Here is a 20,072-nt window from a genome sequence, read left to right on the forward strand (position 1 = left end):
ATAGGCCTATCACAATTAACACAGCAAAGGAAAGTAGTAATATTTAATAATTTAATTGTTTTTAATCTTTCGAGGAAAAAATTCAGTGCACTCATAATTTTTCTCGCGTGTAGTAGGCCTACCAAGTACTAATTAATAGAGTATTAACACTTTTCGAATGAGGTTAAATAAATATTATTTTTTATTTACTAATCTTTTAATATCATATTTTATTGAATTTTAAAATGTTAATACACAAAATATTTTACTAAAAAGCGTGATTTTATGTAATTATTTTACCGAAAAATGGAGTAGGCCTAGGCCTAGGGTAGTTCATACAACTGCCGACTGAGTGAGGGGCAACATGTTTACGTCATTTTTGGCTAAAAACGATCACTTTCGGTGATGTTTTATATTTTGGAATCTACAAGCCAGATTTTCATAATTATTTCTTTAATTATAATATTTAATAATATATATACTAAAAACCATGATATATAAACGTTTGAAGGTACATCGTTATCCCATGGAGAAATAACTAACTTATTTCTCCATCATGGTTATCCCTAACATAAATTGAAAGAGCACCGGCGAAAGTTAGCATTTGGCGTTCCATAGAAAATAACGTTTTTCTGGCGGCGGCTCAACTTGTCGGCGGCTCAACTTGGCCTAATCCCTTACTAGCTAATAAATAAGTCTAGGCCTAGGCTGCCTAACTAGCTAGCTCTATGTATTCTAGTTAGGGCCTAGACTAGTTTATTAGGCCTTTGTTTAGGCTGATTAGGCCTGCCTAGTCCTAGTTAAATAAATAGGCATATAACCAGGCTCAGTCTAAACACTCTAGGCCTATATGAGACCTGTGCTATTAATTATAGGACTAGACCTAGGGCCTTGCTAGCTAGCCAGCAGAATGGTCTAGAGAGGCATAAGCCTAGCTAGGGATAGGCTGGGGAGTCATAGACAGCCTATCTATATAAAATATTATTATTTCATTGCTAATGCCAAGGTATTATTTAGGCCTGTTTATTTTCAGGTTGAAAGCAATGGATAAAGAGAGATTCAATTCTACAACAAAAGAGACAAAAGTCAAACTCAAACTGATAATTAACAATGTTTCCAGTTAATTAATGTTAATTATTTTAATAGATTGTAGTGACCCTAACTACCTTACTGTTTGTGTATGGCTGTAATATTATATTAAATGTCATCACAATTAGTAAGGTTGTGAGGCTTCACAATTTCAAACAACTTTTCTTGTGTCTCTTCTTCATGTGGATGGATTAAAAAATACTGTGAGTATTGTACACTCTTTATATGAATATATCATCAATCACAATATCAAATATGATCAGTGTAGTCAAAATTTGATAACTTAGCATGAATCTTTTAATATCTACATCATCAATAATTAATATTAATATAAATCTACATCACAATGTTGGATATGATCTTTGTAGTCAAAATTTGATAACTGAGCACGCATCTTTTAATAACTACCTTATCAATAACTATTAATAATGTCCTATATCACAATGTAGGATATGATCAGTGTTAGTCATAATTTGATAACTGAGCACGCATCTTTTAATATCTACCTCATCAATAATTAATATTAATATCATATATCACATTGTTGGATATGATCAGTGAAGTCAGAATTTGATAACTGAGCACGCATCTTTTAATATATACCTTATCAATGACTATTAATAATATCCTATATCACAATGTTGGATATGATTAGTGATTAGATAAATGAGCACGCATCTTTCAATATCTATTTCATCAATAATTATTATTAATAATTTATATCACATTGCTGGATATGATCAGTGTAGTCATAATTTGATAACTGAGCACGCATCTTTCAATATCTATTTCATCAATAATTATTTGTATTTTGTATTTGTATTTTTGTATTTGTATTATAATAATTATTATTAATAATTTATATCACATTGTTCGATATGATCAGTGTGGTCATAATTTGATAACTGAGCACGCATCTTTCAATATCTATTTCATCAATAATTATTATTAATAATTTATATCACATTGCTGGATATGATCAGTGTAGTCATAATTTGATAACTGAGCATACATCTTTAAAAATCTACCTCATTAATAATTAATATTAATAATCTATATCACACTGTTGGGTATGATCTGTTTAGTTTTTTAATATCTACCTTATCAATAACTATTAATAATATCCTATATCACAATGTTGGATATGATCAGTGTAGTCATAGTTTGATAACTGTGAGCATACATATTTTAATATCTACCTCATCAATAATTATTATTAATAATCTATATCACAATGTTGGATATGATTAGTGTAGTCATAATTTGATAACTGAGCACGCATCTTTCAATATCTATTTCATCAATAATTATTATTAATAATTTATATCACATTGTTGGATATGATCAGTGTAGTCATAATTTGATAACTGAGCAAAAATCTTTTAATATCTACCTCATCAATAATTAATATTAATAATCTATATCACATTGTTCGATATGATCAGTGTAGTCATAATTTGATAACTGAGCACGCATCTTTCAATATCTACCTCATCAATAATTAATATTAATATCATATATCACATTGTTCGATATGATCAGTGTAGTCATAATTTGATAACTGAGCACGCATCTTTTAAAATCTACCTCATCAATAATTAATATTAATAATCATATCGCATTGTTCAATATGATCAGTGTAGTCATAAATTGATAACTGAGCAAAAATCTTTTAATATCTGCATCATCAATTAATATTAATAATCTATATCAAACTGTTGGATATGATCTGTTTAGTTTTTTAATATCTACCTTTTCCAAAATAATATTCTATATCACAATGTTGGATATGATCAGTGTAATCATAGTTTGAACTACCTCAACAATAATTAATATTAATTGTCTATATACCAATATCAAATATCAGTGTAGGCCTAGTCATTTGATAACTGAGCATGCATCATTTTATATCTGCTTCAAATATTAATATTGTCCTAATATAATAAGTGGTTTGAAGGATTTTTGCAGATGGCCTTTTTTGCATTGTAAAGTTTACACTTTAAAATCTGTCAATTTATCCAAAAAGGTCAAACTTTGACCTATTTCAATAAAATCATTTCATAAGTTGTCTTCTTTTATAGTTTTAGTGATAATCAATATTAAGTGGTTTTTTACCCCAAAAAAGTCAAACCTAGAGCTATTTTAATAAAATTATTTCATAAATTGTCTTCTTTTATAGTTCTAGTAGTGATATAATCAATATTAAGTGGTTTGGATGATGTTTGTGGGGTGTTTTTTAAAAGTTTGCACAGTTTACATGGTAAAATGTGTCAATTTATTCCTAGAGCTATTTCAATAAAATTATTTCATAATCACCCCAAAAATGTCAAACCTAGAACTATTTTAATAAAATTATTTCATAAATTGTCTTCTTTTATAGTTCTAGTAGTGGTATAATCAGTATTCAATTGTTTGAATGATGTTTGTGGGGTATTTTTTAAAGTTTGCATTAAGTTTACGCAGTTTACATGGTAAAATCTATCAATTATCCAAAATTGACATTTTTCACCCTAAAAAATCAAACCTAGAGCTATTTCAATAAAATGATTTCATAAATTGTCCTCTTTTATAGTTTTAATAATGATATAATCAATATTAAGTGGTTTGAATGATGTTTGTGGGTGTTTTTTTAAAGTTTGCATTAAGTTTACGCAGTTGAAATGGTGAAATCTGTAAATTTATCCAAAATTGGCATTTTCACCCTAAAAAATCAAACTTAGAGCTATTTCTATTAAATTATTTTATAAATTGTCCTCTTTTATAGTTCTTGTAGTGCTATAATCAGTATTAAGTGGTTTGAATAATGTTTGTGGGGTGTTTTTTTTAAGTTTGCATTAAGTTTACGCAGTTTACGTGGTAAAATCTGTAAATTTATCCAAAATTGACATTTTTTACCCAAAAAATTCAAACCTAGAGCTATTTCAATAAAATTATTTCATAAATTGTCCTCTTTTATAGTTCTTGTAGTGGTATAATCAATATTAAGTGGTTTAGATGATGTTTGTGGGGTGTTTTTTTTAAAGTTTGCACAGTTCACATGGTAAAATCTGTCAATTTATCCAATATTGACGTTTTCACTCCAAAAAAGTCAAACCTAGAGCTATTTCAATAACATTATTTCATAAATTGTCTTCTTTTATAGTTCTAGTAGTGCTATAATCAGTATTCAATTGTTTGAATGATGTTTGTGGGGTATTTTTTAAAGTTTGCATTAAGTTTACGAAGTTTAAATGGTAAAATCTGTCAATTTATCCAAAAATTGATATTTTTCACCCGAAAAAATCAAACCTAGAGCTATTTCAATAAAATGATTTCATAAATTGTCCTCTTTTATAGTTCTTGTAGTGGTATAATCAATATTAAGTTGTTTGGATGATGTTTGTGGGTGTTTTTTTAAAGTTTGCATTACGTTTACGCAGTTTAAATGGTAAAATCTGTAAATTTATCCAAAATTGACATTTTAAAACACGAACTAGGTTGTAAAAAGTGAAGGAAGTCATTATATTTTATTATTGTTTGGTCTACCCATAGTTATAGCAGGGTTATAGGTAATAAAGGATGCCTATCATAGTCAAATGGCAATAACTGATTAGCCGAGACCAATGACATTTAAAACAACTCCTACTTAAAATTCCCTACTTATACAGTACAGCAGCTTTTTGATTGGCTGCAAGTTTAGTTTTCTGTTCGTTCATCAGAAATGGTATACATAATTATTAATCAATAAGATTACTGGATTTCTTTAGTATTTCTGACACATTTCCAATCTTAATTGAATTATTAATGTAATGGAAATTGGTCATAGGCCTATTATAGCAACATATCATTTCTGGAAGAGTATTACGGTCTGTATAGATCGATGTTAAAACACACGTCCTCATTTATCAAATAATTCATTCACTGCACATTTATTCTGTTAAGAAGAACTGGGACCCTCAATAGAAGCCAAAGCATGTCTCATGATGGCCTCTACAATACATATCAAACATAAAAAGATATGGAATATTTTTATTTTTACAACGGCACACGTTCATCATAAACGATGCGTTCTTAAAAGTATAAATTTAAACAGCAAACGGATACAAATCAATAGGGTGATTAGGAACAAAAGAATAACACATTTTCAAAACCCATCGACTCGATCTCTTGTATACAGTAAATCTAACAAAATCACACTGATCATATCCAACATTAAGTATTAATAATTATTATTGATTAGGTAGATAATAAAAGATGCGTTATATCAATTTATGAATACACAGATCATATCCAACAATGTGATATAGATTATTAATAATAATTTTTGATGAGGTAGATATTTAAAGATGCGTGCTCAGTTATCAAATTATGACTACACTGATCATATCCAACAATGTGATATAAGACATTAATAATAATTATTGATGAAATAGATATTTAAAGATGCGTGCTCAGTTATCAAATGACGACTACACTGATCATATCCAACAATGTGATATATGATATTAATATGAATTATTGATGCGGTAGATATTGAAAGATGCGTGCTCAGTTATCAAATTCTGACTACACTGATCATATCCAACAATGTGATATATGATATTAATATAAATTATTAATGAGGTAGATATTTAAAGATACGTGATCAGTTATCAAATTCTGACTACACTGATCATATCCAACAATGTGATATATGATATTAATATAAATTATTAATGAGGTAGATATTGAAAGATACGTGATCAGTTATCAAATGACGACTACACTGATCATATCCAACAATGTGATATAGATTATTAATATTAATTAATGATGTGGTAGATATTAAAAGATGCGTGCTCAGTTATCAAATTCTGAATATACTGATCATATCCAACAATGTGATATACGATATTAATATAAATTATTAATGAGGTAGATATTGACAGATACGTGATCAGTTATCAAATGACGACTACACTGATCATATCCAACAATGTGATATATGATATTAATATGAATTATTGATGCGGTAGATATTGAAAGACGCGTGCTCAGTTATCAAATTCTGACTACACAGATCATATCCAACAATGTGATATATGATATTAATATAAATTATTATTGAGGTAGATATTAAAAAATACGTGCTCAGTTATCAAATTATGACTACACTGATCATATCCAACAATGTGATATATGATATTAATATTAATTAATGATAAGGTAGATATTGAAAGATACGTGATCAGTTATCAAATGACGACTACACTGATCATATCCAACAATGTGATATATGATATTAATATAAATTATTGATGACGTAGATATTAAAAGATGCGTGCTCAGTTATCAAATTCTGACTACACTGATCATATCCAACAATGTGATATATGATATTAATATAAATTATTAATGAGGTAGATATTAAAAGATGCGTGCTCAGTTATCAAATTCTGACTACACTGATCGTATCCAACAATGTGATATATGATATTAATATAAATTATTAATGAGGTAGATATTGAAAGATGCGTGCTCAGTTATCAAATTCTGACTACACTGATCATATCCAACAATGTGATATATGATATTAATATAAATTATTATTGAGGTAGATATTAAAAGATACGTGCTCAGTTATCAAATTCTGACTACACTGATCATATCCAACAATGTGATATATGATATTAATATAAATTATTAATGAGGTAGATATTAAAAGATACGTGATCAGTTATCAAATGACGACTACACTGATCATATCCAACAATGTGATATGATATTAATATGAATTATTGATGCGGTAGATATTGAAAGACGCGTGCTCAGTTATCAAATTCTGACTACAGAGATCATATTCAACAATGTGATATATGATATTAATATAAATTATTATTGAGGTAGATATTAAAAAATACGTGCTCAGTTATCAAATTATGACTACACTGATCATATCCAACAATGTGATATATGATATTAATATTAATTAATGATGAGGTAGATATTGAAAGATACGTGCTCAGTTATCAAATGACGACTACACTGATCATATCCAACAATGTGATATATGATATTAATATAAATTATTATTGAGGTAGATATTAAAAGATACGTGCTCAGTTATCAAATTCTGACTACACTGATCATATCCAACAATGTGATATATGATATTAATATAAATTATTAATGAGGTAGATATTAAAAGATACGTGCTCAGTTATCAAATTCTGACTACACTGATCATATCCAACAATGTGATATATGATATTAATATAAATTATTAATGAGGTAGATATTTAAAGATGCGTGCTCAGTTATCAAATTACGACTACACTGATCATATCCAACAATGTGATATATGATATTAATATAAATTATTAATGAGGTAGATATTTAAAGATGCGTGCTCAGTTATCAAATTCTGACTACACTGATCATATCCAACAATGTGATATATGATATTAATATAAATTATTATTGAGGTAGATATTAAAAGATACGTGCTCAGTTATCAAATTCTGACTACACTGATCATATCCAACAATGTGATATATGATATTAATATAAATTATTAATGAGGTAGATATTTAAAGATGCGTGCTCAGTTATCAAATTACGACTACACTGATCATATCCAACAATGTGATATATGATATTAATATAAATTATTATTGAGGTAGATATTAAAAGATACGTGCTCAGTTATCAAATTCTGACTACACTGATCATATCCAACAATGTGATATATGATATTAATATAAATTATTAATGAGGTAGATATTTAAAGATGCGTGCTCAGTTATCAAATTACGACTACACTGATCATATCCAACAATGTGATATATGATATTAATATAAATTATTATTGAGGTAGATATTAAAAGATACGTGCTCAGTTATCAAATTCTGACTACACTGATCATATCCAACAATGTGATATATGATATTAATATAAATTATTAATGAGGTAGATATTAAAAGATACGTGCTCAGTTATCAAATTCTGACTACACTGATCATATCCAACAATGTGATATATGATATTAATATAAATTATTAATGAGGTAGATATTTAAAGATGCGTGCTCAGTTATCAAATGACGACTACACTGATCATATCCAACAATGTGATATATGATATTAATATAAATTATTAATGAGGTAGATATTGAAAGACGCGTGCTCAGTTATCAAATTCTGACTACACTGATCATATCCAACAATGTGATATATGATATTAATATAAATTATTATTGAGGTAGATATTAAAAGATACGTGCTCAGTTATCAAATTCTGACTACACTGATCATATCCAACAATGTGATATATGATATTAATATAAATTATTAATGAGGTAGATATTTAAAGATGCGTGCTCAGTTATCAAATTACGACTACACTGATCATATCCAACAATGTGATATATGATATTAATATAAATTATTATTGAGGTAGATATTAAAAGATACGTGCTCAGTTATCAAATTCTGACTACACTGATCATATCCAACAATGTGATATATGATATTAATATAAATTATTAATGAGGTAGATATTTAAAGATGCGTGCTCAGTTATCAAATTACGACTACACTGATCATATCCAACAATGTGATATATGATATTAATATAAATTATTATTGAGGTAGTAGATATTGAAAGATGCGTGCTCAGTTATCAAATTAGGACTGCACTCATCATATTCAACAATGTGATATAGGATATTAATAATAATTCTTAATGAGGTAGATATTGAAAGATACGTCCTCAGTCATCAAATTCTGACTACACCACGGATCATATCCAACAATGTGATATATGATATTAATATAAATTATTAATGAGGTAGATATTGAAAGATGCGTGCTCAGTTATCAAATTCTGACTACACTGATCATATCCAACAATGTGATATATGATATTAATATAAATTATTAATGAGGTAGATATTAACAGATACGTGATCAGTTATCAAATGACGACTACACTGATCATATCCAACAATGTGATATATGATATTAATATAAATTATTAATGAGGTAGATATTGACAGATACGTGATCAGTTATCAAATGACGACTACACTGATCCTATCCAACAATGTGATATATGATATTAATATGAATTATTGATGCGGTAGATATTGAAAGATGCGTGCTCAGTTATCAAATTCTGACTACACTGATCATATCCAACAATGTGATATATGATATTAATATAAATTATTATTGAGGTAGATATTAAAAGATACGTGCTCAGTTATCAAATTATGACTACACTGATCATATCCAACAATGTGATATATGATATTAATATTAATTAATGATGTGGTAGATATTGAAAGATACGTGATCAGTTATCAAATTCTGACTACACTGATCATATCCAACAATGTGATATATGATATTAATATAAATTATTGATGACGTAGATATTAAAAGATGCGTGCTCAGTTATCAAATTCTGACTACACTGATCATATCCAACAATGTGATATATGATATTAATATAAATTATTAATGAGGTAGATATTAAAAGATGCGTGCTCAGTTATCAAATTCTGACTACACTGATCATATCCAACAATGTGATATATGATATTAATATAAATTATTAATGAGGTAGATATTGAAAGATGCGTGCTCAGTTATCAAATTCTGACTACACTGATCATATCCAACAATGTGATATATGATATTAATATAAATTATTAATGAGGTAGATATTAAAAGATGCGTGCTCAGTTATCAAATTCTGACTACACTGATCATATCCAACAATGTGATATATGATATTAATATAAATTATTATTGAGGTAGATATTAAAAGATACGTGCTCAGTTATCAAATTCTGACTACACTGATCATATCCAACAATGTGATATATGATATTAATATAAATTATTAATGAGGTAGATATTTAAAGATGCGTGCTCAGTTATCAAATTACGACTACACTGATCATATCATCAACAATGTGATATATGATATTAATATAAATTATTAATGAGGTAGATATTTAAAGATGCGTGCTCAGTTATCAAATTACGACTACACTGATCATATCATCAACAATGTGATATATGATATTAATATAAATTATTAATGAGGTAGATATTAAAAGATGCGTGCTCAGTTATCAAATTCTGACTACACTGATCATATCCAACAATGTGATATATGATATTAATATAAATTATTATTGAGGTAGATATTAAAGGATACGTGCTCAGTTATCAAATTCTGACTACACTGATCATATCCAACAATGTGATATATGATATTAATATAAATTATTAATGAGGTAGATATTTAAAGATGCGTGCTCAGTTATCAAATTACGACTACACTGATCATATCCAACAATGTGATATAGATTATTTATATTAATTTTGATGCGGTAGATATTTAAAGATGCGTGCTCAGTTATCAAATGACGACTACACTGATCATATCCAACAATGTGATATAGATTATTAATAATAATTATTGATGATGTAGATATTAAAAGATACGTGCTCAGTTATCAAATTATGACTACACTGACCATATCCAACAATGTGATATATGATATTAATATTAAAATTGATGACGTAGATTCTAAAAGATGCGTGCTCAGTTATCAAATTATGACTACACTCATCATATGCAACAACGTGATATAAATTATTAATAATAATTATTGATGAGGTAGATGTGAGATGCGTGCTCAGTTATCAAATTGTAACTACACTGATCATAATACTGTACACATAGTCCTTATGCAATTAGACATTGATTTAGTAGTACTACATATCATTTGTTAAATTAAGAATGTTGTTTCTGTGTTATTAAAAAACTTATTGAAATTTTTTAAAGTAAAAATATCAGTATTGATACCTATAAATTTGTATATCATAATAACATGCTTGATATTATAATAATGTGTTTTTTATTACAACTAAGAAACAATTATGTACGAGGATTATACACACTGATAGCTCTCAGTTATCAAAAAACGACTACACAATATAGCTCTGTATTTTGTAGAGAAGGATCATCATATTTCCCCAACTTAAACCCTTTTCAATGTTCTCGCGGCGGCGGTAAAAAGATGGCAATGCCAAGGAGGAGACATGGAGGTTACTATATACCATTACCAAGGAGATATTCACCATGGCATACCTTTTTTGAAGAAGGTGATATACAATGCGCTTCCAGGTCAAAACAAGTGGGATTTGAAGTATACGTAGGTCTTACCAAAACAAGGTCAGTATAATACTATGAATTAAGAAAGGTGTGTGGCATCGACCCGCAAGTAATTTGGACTGCAACTACCAATCACGAGACGTGATGGAAGAACCGAACTGGTTGTGATTGGTCAACTCACCGTGTTTGTGCCCCACACCCAACGTCAAGGAATTGACCAATCACAAGCGACATTTTTGACTTTCGCGATTGGTAAAATTTATACTTGCGGCGCACATACGTTCTTTCGTTGGGTCCAAGTGTGAACCAAACTCTACGTAATACAGTTATAATATTTGTTGTGTGTAGTCCTAAGTTAAATAATAATGAGTAAATATAGGCCCAGATACGCATTTTATATAATTGTTTTTGCCATGGGATAAAGTGTTATACCATAATAATTAAACTGTATATGGTGGTACAACTAAATCATCAATTACTGCATCTTCATTCATTAAATGTTTACTTTTTGTAGGAAAGCAGATTTCGTATGTCATATTACAGGATGCCATGCTGTCTTTACTAGCGTTAGTGACTTTGAGATGCATTATAATATTTCACATTGGAACGTCTGTAGTCAGTGCAAACAATGGTTCCCTAGCAATCATTTACTTAATATTCATTTTCAAGAATGTCATGACTCGTTTTTTGACGTCATGAAACTGAAGGAAAAGATGGTAAGCGATTAAAATTACTAAAATGAACAAATAAACAAAATTTGTTGTCTAAAGTTTTTGTTGTTATACTGTAGATGCATTCTTCAATTTAGTTTCAGTGTTTGGTTGAAAGTTGTGATGATAGGTTTATGACTGCAGAAGATCGAACCCTTCACCTTATTCAAGTACACCATTATCCATCCAATTTTGAGTTTAGTAAACCTTCAGATAAGTGAGTAGTAAATCGTTTATCTCAATGATAGCTACCTGTAACTACTATATTAAATCACACCAAAACATTGTAAAATAGTTTTGTCAAAACTTCCAAAAAACAATTTAGTGAAAATAAAAAAATTGCACTTCTCTTAGAAATTCAGGATCTACTGAAAGAAGTGAAATCAACCAACAAGATATCGTCAAGGCAAAAAAGTTAGTATGAATCTCTTCTGTCAACATACAACTACAGTACATTCTAATTTATGTATTAAATGTGTTTAATTCTACATACATTTACCTACATGACGCTAGTCTACATATAGTACGAAAAAAAAAGAAGAGAACATATAACAGGAAAAATACAGTATAAATTAACCAACATCAAATTATTCATTTCAGATTTCCAAGAGAGATTTGTTTTGGACAAGACAGTGCAAAAAGTTTTTTTGATGAAACATATTAATTTTTAAAGGCAAAAAATGGTTAAAAAGGAGAGAGAGTGAGTGATGGGAAAAATGTACATATAGAACTATTTGCACCAAATGTACAATATTAGTGAGAAACTGTTGAATTCTTACTAAGAAATACACTGACAATTGTATACAAGTGAAACAATTTAATGTGCTTAAAAGAATACTTTGTACAACTTTGTGAAGTGAGACAAAAAAACATAAATTATACGATTTGTCCCAAATGCACTGAACTATGCAAAATAAAATACATATTTTGAAGGAATTGGAAATGTATTTTCTTCGGTTACGGAATAATTATGACAACTAATTGTTCTTGATTCAAAACATTTACCTTTTTCAATAAAATGACTTAAAAAAAACAAGTAATTTTGATGGAACTGTACAATTTCAAAAAGACCAAATGACTAGAGTAAGTAACTACAGCATGTGCTTGTTGTAAATGGTAGGTAAGTCTATTAACATTAGAACATGCAATACAATGGCTTGCTGGCTAAACATTATTACACTGTATTGTATAGTTAATACCAGATCCGATTTAAGATTGAGAAAACTAACAAAATGTATCACAAAGAATTTAAAATCGGCCTTGTCTGTCGCGCCCTCCTCTATCTCGCTCTCTTCCCCGGTCTCTACGATCTCGTTCACGGCTGCGGCTTCTACTGGTACGGCGTCTTTCTCTCTCTCGGCTTCTGCTTCTTGATTGCGACTTTTTAGGTTTCTTTCGTCTACGCCCGTACAATTCTCTGCGAAGGTCTCTTGAAATAGGTTTTAAATGCATGAAGTTGCAAAACCCACCACGAGTACATTCACTGAAATTAGACAACATTATAGAAATAATGACAATCAAACAAGATAATTTATTACACTGCTCTTTTCATATTATTGTAAATGCTTACCCCATTTCATACTGTCTGCAACAAGCTTCCCTAAAATCTGTCACAGGAGAAAGCTCTGCTCTGATTGGTTGACCATTGAACCAACGATTATTTAGATCATTGACTGCTTTTTCAGCGTCTTCTTCATAACGAAACTAGATTTAATGAAACCAAATTATTAAGTACAGTACTGGAATAAAAATGAACACACACAATCAGCTGTGGGCTAACTTTCAAGTATTTCAAAGGATTCTTAAAGATTGCGGTACTTTTGTGACAGGCTAAAAGCATACATTGTTTATTTCTTTCTGTTTTGCAATGGACTTACTTTAATGTAGACATTTCCTACAAGATGATCACCCAAGTTATCACAAACATTCATCTCTTCAATTTCACCATATTTCTCTTCCAGTTCAGTGAACACTTCCTCAAAGAAATGATCAAAGTGCTCCTGCATTTCCACATCGCTGATATTCGGCACTGTAAGAATGTTCAATAGTAAGATACAGAGTACTTAAATTGCCTACTTTGTATACAATTTCAAGATATACTGTCTTAAAATTAAATTTCTACAACGAATTGGAATTTTCACTCAAAATAGCTATTTTGATCATTTTTTTGTTGAAGTTTACAATTTGATTTAGACTGTATATCTTGATTTAATATAGAACTACTCTTACCAAAATATACTATCTATGTACAGTAAGCATGCATTCTAACATTTCCATATCTTTCATTTTATAATTTTAGTTTTATTGTAATAAAATATTATACTATATATTATCATAACATCAGTCAGGCGACAATTATTAACTAACAATTTTCTTATCACGACACATCTAACTCAGCTATGTTGGCCTAAATCTATTAGACCATATTATTTACACTACTACCCTGTCTACAGCAGAATCTTGACGATACCTGATTCCTAAACCGACTATTTAAAACCTACTTTACATTGTTGTTTGCCCTAAACTAAGGTGTTCACTCACGCAAACATCCCAAGATCGTTTACATGTTTTCCAGTTGCGGGCATACGGCCAGAACAGCCTTACAATAAGAAAAAAAATACAGGGAAATCATTATTAATTGTATTATTATTATATGTTTCCTGTGGAAAGAATTTTGATTCCTGTAGGGAGACAAAATTTATTCAAAAACCTGGAATTTTTTTTTTTATCCAAAAAAACATTTGTTTGGTATCTAGATGTTACTCCTGAAATAGCAATTGCACAACTTTCACATTTATTATTGCAAAACAAAATTTTTTAGTTTTATTTTATTATTTTAGAACAAATTAGAAATAGCAGTTTAAACTGCAAACAAATTTAATTTAAAATTCAATTTGTTTTTACAAATTTCAATTTAAAGAGGTAAATAACATGATTTTCCTGGGATTTTATAAATAATTTTTGTATTGCTATATTTTCTTTACAAATTATTGTTATCATATACTTTTTTTTTTTTAAATAGAATTGTAAAATTAATTCATTTTTTTTTAAATCAATACTAATAAAATCTTTTTATTTCATCAGTATTTTTCTGTCACACAATGTTACTTTCACACACAAGATTAATATGTGGCCTCATAAAATCACACTAGAAAAGGGATATCAGACTGGCTATAAAACAAGATAACCTGTAAAGTAATTACTGCTTTCTGCTCTCACAATTTCCATACTTCCTAAAATTATGTAAAAAAAATCTGGGAAAACCGATAGTTCCTGCTAATTTAAATAAACCTTAATAAAAAAATAATTGACACAACTTGTTGTTTGTGAGCTGAAAAGATACAGTAATTGCTAGAAACCGAAAACCTGAACAAATAAAATGTCACTGACTGTAAAAAATACACATATGTGAAAAAACCTGTAAAAAGATAGATGGCACCTTTACTGCGACAACCTAATACTGAAATATTAACTGAAATGACAAAAACTGCATTCCTTGCACCTAAAGTCCGCTTACTGTACATACTTACCTGTTGTGGCACTTGCACTTGTTACCTAAAATAACCTAAAACCTATAATATCTATCACACAAAAATAAAAACACAGGAAACGTATGTAGAATACAAATGTATACATTATGTAACAGACTAAGTTGTAATAATATATACAATTACAGAATGTATACATTATGTAACAGACTAAGTTGTAATAATATATACAATTACAGAAGCGTCTCAATTCTTATGATGGATTTAGAATGTTGACTTTCAGACCCAATAATGTTTAAATCATGGGTGTTAGAATGTTCATTTTAGATGGTTGATATATTTAAAATCGATAGCTGTTCATTTTATTTTACTTGTTTGTTAATGTATTTGAGTATGATGGATACGTACAATTTGCGTCATTGGCACTCTGAGCACGATTTTGTGGATTCTGGTAAATGTTTAACAACAGAACCGTCTGGCTAAATGTTGGTTTATTATGTAAACGAGAACAGCGATCTCCATGACGACATGCTCCAATTTTGAAATAAAAGGAACAGTTAACTCTGAAATAAATAATATTAGTCAATCATTGAATATTTAAAAAAAATAAATTTTAAAATTAAATCAAATAATAGTAATTACTAATACAGGGATGTCACCAGCTTTTTGGAGTGCCGGTCGGCAAACTCTTCCGAGGGGGGTTGTTACCCCCGGGGTAATACCTCGGTCATTATTATTTAGTTTTACTAGCTAGGCCCTATTTTTGTTAGTAGTAATACTATGAATAGGGCCTACACCAGTACAACTACAAGTAGTAATTTTTACAATTTGACTAACTCAGACTGAGATTTATTTTATTTATTAACATAGAATTAGCATTTTTAATGTATGCCATTCAATAATAATATTAATATATAATAATTTTAATTTTATTCACTTTGTTAGACTAAAAATTGGATTTTAAAAATTTTATTTTAAGACTTTTAACATTTTTTTTATTGTTAAAATTGTCTGTCAGTGTCAGAGTATCAGAGACAATGGATGGGTTTTTGGTTTTAACTGTTTTATTTTTTAATGAATCGGTTTGAATTATTGTGATTGGTGGATAGCTAGGCCTAGGTATAATAACATTAGTACAAGCAAGACCCGGGAAGTATGTCCCCCGCGGATACCGGTCCAGCATAGTTTAGGCTCGGCCTCACACATGTGCCTTCTTTTCCTGATTGAGGTTCTTGCTGGCCAGGAAATTATTCAGTAATTACAAAGGTTGACGTAATCTTATCGTAAAATGAACAAATGATACTATTTCTTCAGTAATTTAAATTAAACATCATGCACTTTCAATAACAAGTTAAGGAAAAATTAAGGTATATTCTTATACTTACTTATCCTTTTCCGTCCCGAAAATCGACGCTAAGTATTCAGCCATGTTTGATAATACATCACGTGATGAGGTATATTCAGAACGTCATGCATTTCGACGATCGAGCATTCTCTACTTCTACGGAGCGCCATTTATGCCTTTATTTACTTACGAAATAGAAATAGTACTACGGTAGCTGCTCCAGTGGACCAAATTTAGCACTAGTGGAGCGCAGTGATATAAAATAGAAATAAGTCACTAATTTTAAAATTCTTTTCGTATGTTAATACACTGTGCTCAAGTGGACACAATTTGGCGCCAGTGAGGAGCACAGTGATATAAAATAGAAATAATTGTCACTGAATTTTAATATCTTTTTGTATGTTAATACACTGTGTGCTCAAGAATTTGACCCAATATGGAGCCAGTGGAGCACAGTGATATAAAATAGAAATAAGTCATTAAATTCTAATATCTTTTCGTATGTTAATTAACTGTGCTCAAGTGAACCCAACCCAATTTGGAGCTAGGGGAGCACAGTGATATAAAATAGAAATAAGTCACTAAATTTTAATATCTTTTCGTATTAATACACTGTGCTCAAGTGGACCCAATTTGGCGGCAGGAGAGCACAGTGATATAAAATAGAAATAAGTCATTGAATGTTAATATATTTTCGTATGTTAATACACTGTGCTCAAGTGGACCCAATTTGGCGCCAGTGGAGCACAGTGATATAAAATGAAAAAAGTCACTGAATTTTAATATCTTTTCGTATTTAATATACACTATGCTCAAGTGGACCCGATTTGGCGCCAGTGGAGCACAGTGATATAAAATAGAAAAAAGTCACTGAATTTTAATATCTTTTCGTATGTTAATACACTATGCTCAAGTGGACCCGATTTGGCGCCAGTGGAGCACAGTGATATAAAATAGAAATAAGTCACTGAATTTTAATATCTTTTCGTATGTTAATACACTGTGTGTTCACGTGGACCCAATTTGGCGCGCGCGCCAGTGAGCACACAGTGATATAAAATAGAAAAAAGTCACTAAATTATAATATTATTTTTTCGTATTTTAATACACTGTGCTCAAGTGGACCCAATATGGCACCAATGGAGGGAAATAGTCACATACAAAAACATCGAGAAAAAATACTTCTGGAATTTAAAAATATTTCAAACTTGGTATATAATAATGTTCAATATCGGTTACTCCATCCGTAAACCAAAAGAAAAAATAGTTTCAAGTTTTAATACACTGTGCTGCAGTGGATCCAATTTGGCGCCAGTGGAGCACAGGGAAATAGTCACATACAAAAACTTCTAGAAAAAATATTTATCGAATTCAAAAATATTTCAAACTTGGTATATAAGTTCAATATCGGTTACTCCATCCGTAATGCAAAAGAAAAATTAGTTTCAAGCCACATTAGTGATTTTAATAACTTGCGTTTGTCTAAGATAAATACTTATGAAAGAGCATACAATTCCAACACATTTTTTTAAACTTTAGTGATTAAAAAAAAGACATATGTTAAAAAATATGAATTATGTAGTAACATATTGAACGTGTAGTACCTATTTAGTACCGTATATTACCAAATTTCAAATGTGTAGGATAATTATTTTATGACGATCAAAATTTAAAGTTTAAAAAATGTGTTGGAATTCTATGTTCTATCATAAATATACATTTTAAACGAACGAAAATTACTAACATCACTAATATGGCTTGAAACTAATTTTTCTTTTGCATTACGGATGGAGTAACCGATATTGAACTTATATACCAAGTTTGAAATATTTTTGAATTCGATAAATATTTTTTCTAGAAGTTTTTGTATGTGACTATTTCCCTGTGCTCCACTGGCGCCAAATTGGATCCGCTGCAGCACAGTGTATTAAAACTTGAAACTATTTTTTCTTTTGGTTTACGGATGGAGTAACCGATATTGAACATATATACCAAGTTTGAAATATTTTTAAATTCCAGAAGTATTTTTTCTCGATGTTTTTGTATGTGACTATTTCCCTCCATTGGTGCCATATTGGGTCCACTTGAGCACAGTGTATTAAAATACGAAAAAATAATATTATAATTTAGTGACTTTTTTCTATTTTATATCACTGTGTGCTCACTGGCGCGCGCGCCAAATTGGGTCCACGTGAGCACACAGTGTATTAACATACGAAAAGATATTAAAATTCAGTGACTTATTTCTATTTTATATCACTGTGCTCCACTGGCGCCAAATTGGGTCCACTTGAGCTTAGTGTATTAACATACGAAAAGATATTAACATTCAGTGACTTTTTTCTATTTATATCACTGTGCTCCACTGGCTCCAAATTGGGTCCACACTTGAGCACAGTGTATTAACATACGAAAAGATATTAAAATTCAGTGACTTTTTTCTATTTTATATCACTGTGCTCCCTGGCTCCAAATTGGGTCCACTTGAGCACAGTATATTAACATACGAAAAGATATTCAAATTCAGTGACTTTTTTCTATTTTATATCACTCTACCTGTGCTCTCTTGGCTCCAAATTGGGTCCACTTGAGCACAGTGTATTAACATACGAAAAGATACTAAAAATCATTGACTTATTTCTATTTTATATCACTGTGCTCTCATGGCTCCAAATTGGGTCCACTTGAGCACAGTGTATTAACATACGAAAAGATATTAAAATTCAGTGATTTATTTCTATTTTATTTTATTGTGCTCCCCTGGCTCCAAATTGGGTCCACTTGAGCACAGTGTTATTAACATACGAAATAATATTAAAATTCAGTGACTTTAAAATTAGTGACTTATTTTTATTTTACATCACTGTGCTCCACCGGTGCTAAATTTGGTCCACTGGAGCAGTTACCGTAGTACTATTTCTAATTAGGAAGTAAATAAAGGCATAAATGGCGCTCCGTAGAAGTAGAGAATGCTCGATCGTCGAAATGACGCTCTGAATATACATCACGTGATGGTGTAGCGTGACCGACGCGCAAGCCCTCTACAGCTCTCGAACGGCGTATTCATGACGTCATTTGATTGAACTTTTTATATGCTTCATGATTTTGTATGACCGTAGGCCCCATTCGATGAAAATCCTATCGTTCAATCCAGTTCCGATTCAATGATAATAGAATAACTTATCATTATTGTAATATTATTTTAAAAGTGATAACACAAAGTTGTGTTTAGTCTTTTGTTTTTTTTTTTTCTTAAAAAATTTGATCCAAAATGTACTAGCCTACCGGATAAAATTGAAAGGAACATAAAC

The 20,072-nt window shown here is 29.8% G+C and overlaps 2 protein-coding genes across 2 annotated transcripts; one reads left to right on the forward strand and one right to left on the reverse strand.

Annotated features, from left to right (window-relative positions):
- The first annotated feature begins 10,870 nt into the window (after positions 1–10,870).
- LOC140056478 (zinc finger protein 511-like) lies at positions 10,871–12,660 on the forward strand. The gene is made up of 5 exons (XM_072101854.1): positions 10,871–11,278; positions 11,733–11,934; positions 12,027–12,145; positions 12,283–12,342; positions 12,529–12,660. Exons 1-5 carry the CDS (start codon positions 10,935–10,937, stop codon positions 12,590–12,592), a joined length of 789 nt encoding a protein of 262 aa, XP_071957955.1. The 5' UTR covers positions 10,871–10,934; the 3' UTR covers positions 12,593–12,660.
- Positions 12,661–12,818: 158 nt separating this feature from the next.
- Positions 12,819–16,861, reverse strand: LOC140056479 (splicing factor U2AF 26 kDa subunit-like). The gene is made up of 5 exons (XM_072101856.1): positions 16,802–16,861; positions 15,825–15,979; positions 13,806–13,957; positions 13,499–13,632; positions 12,819–13,411 (listed from the first exon to the last, which is right to left on the reverse strand). The coding sequence occupies exons 1-5, from the start codon at positions 16,843–16,845 to the stop codon at positions 13,177–13,179; spliced, it is 720 nt and encodes a 239-aa protein (XP_071957957.1). The 5' UTR covers positions 16,846–16,861; the 3' UTR covers positions 12,819–13,176.
- Positions 16,862–20,072: the final 3,211 nt, after the last annotated feature.

Source organism: Antedon mediterranea, chromosome 8 (assembly GCF_964355755.1).
Source record: "Antedon mediterranea chromosome 8, ecAntMedi1.1, whole genome shotgun sequence".
Taxonomy (NCBI): Eukaryota; Metazoa; Echinodermata; class Crinoidea; order Comatulida; family Antedonidae; genus Antedon; species Antedon mediterranea.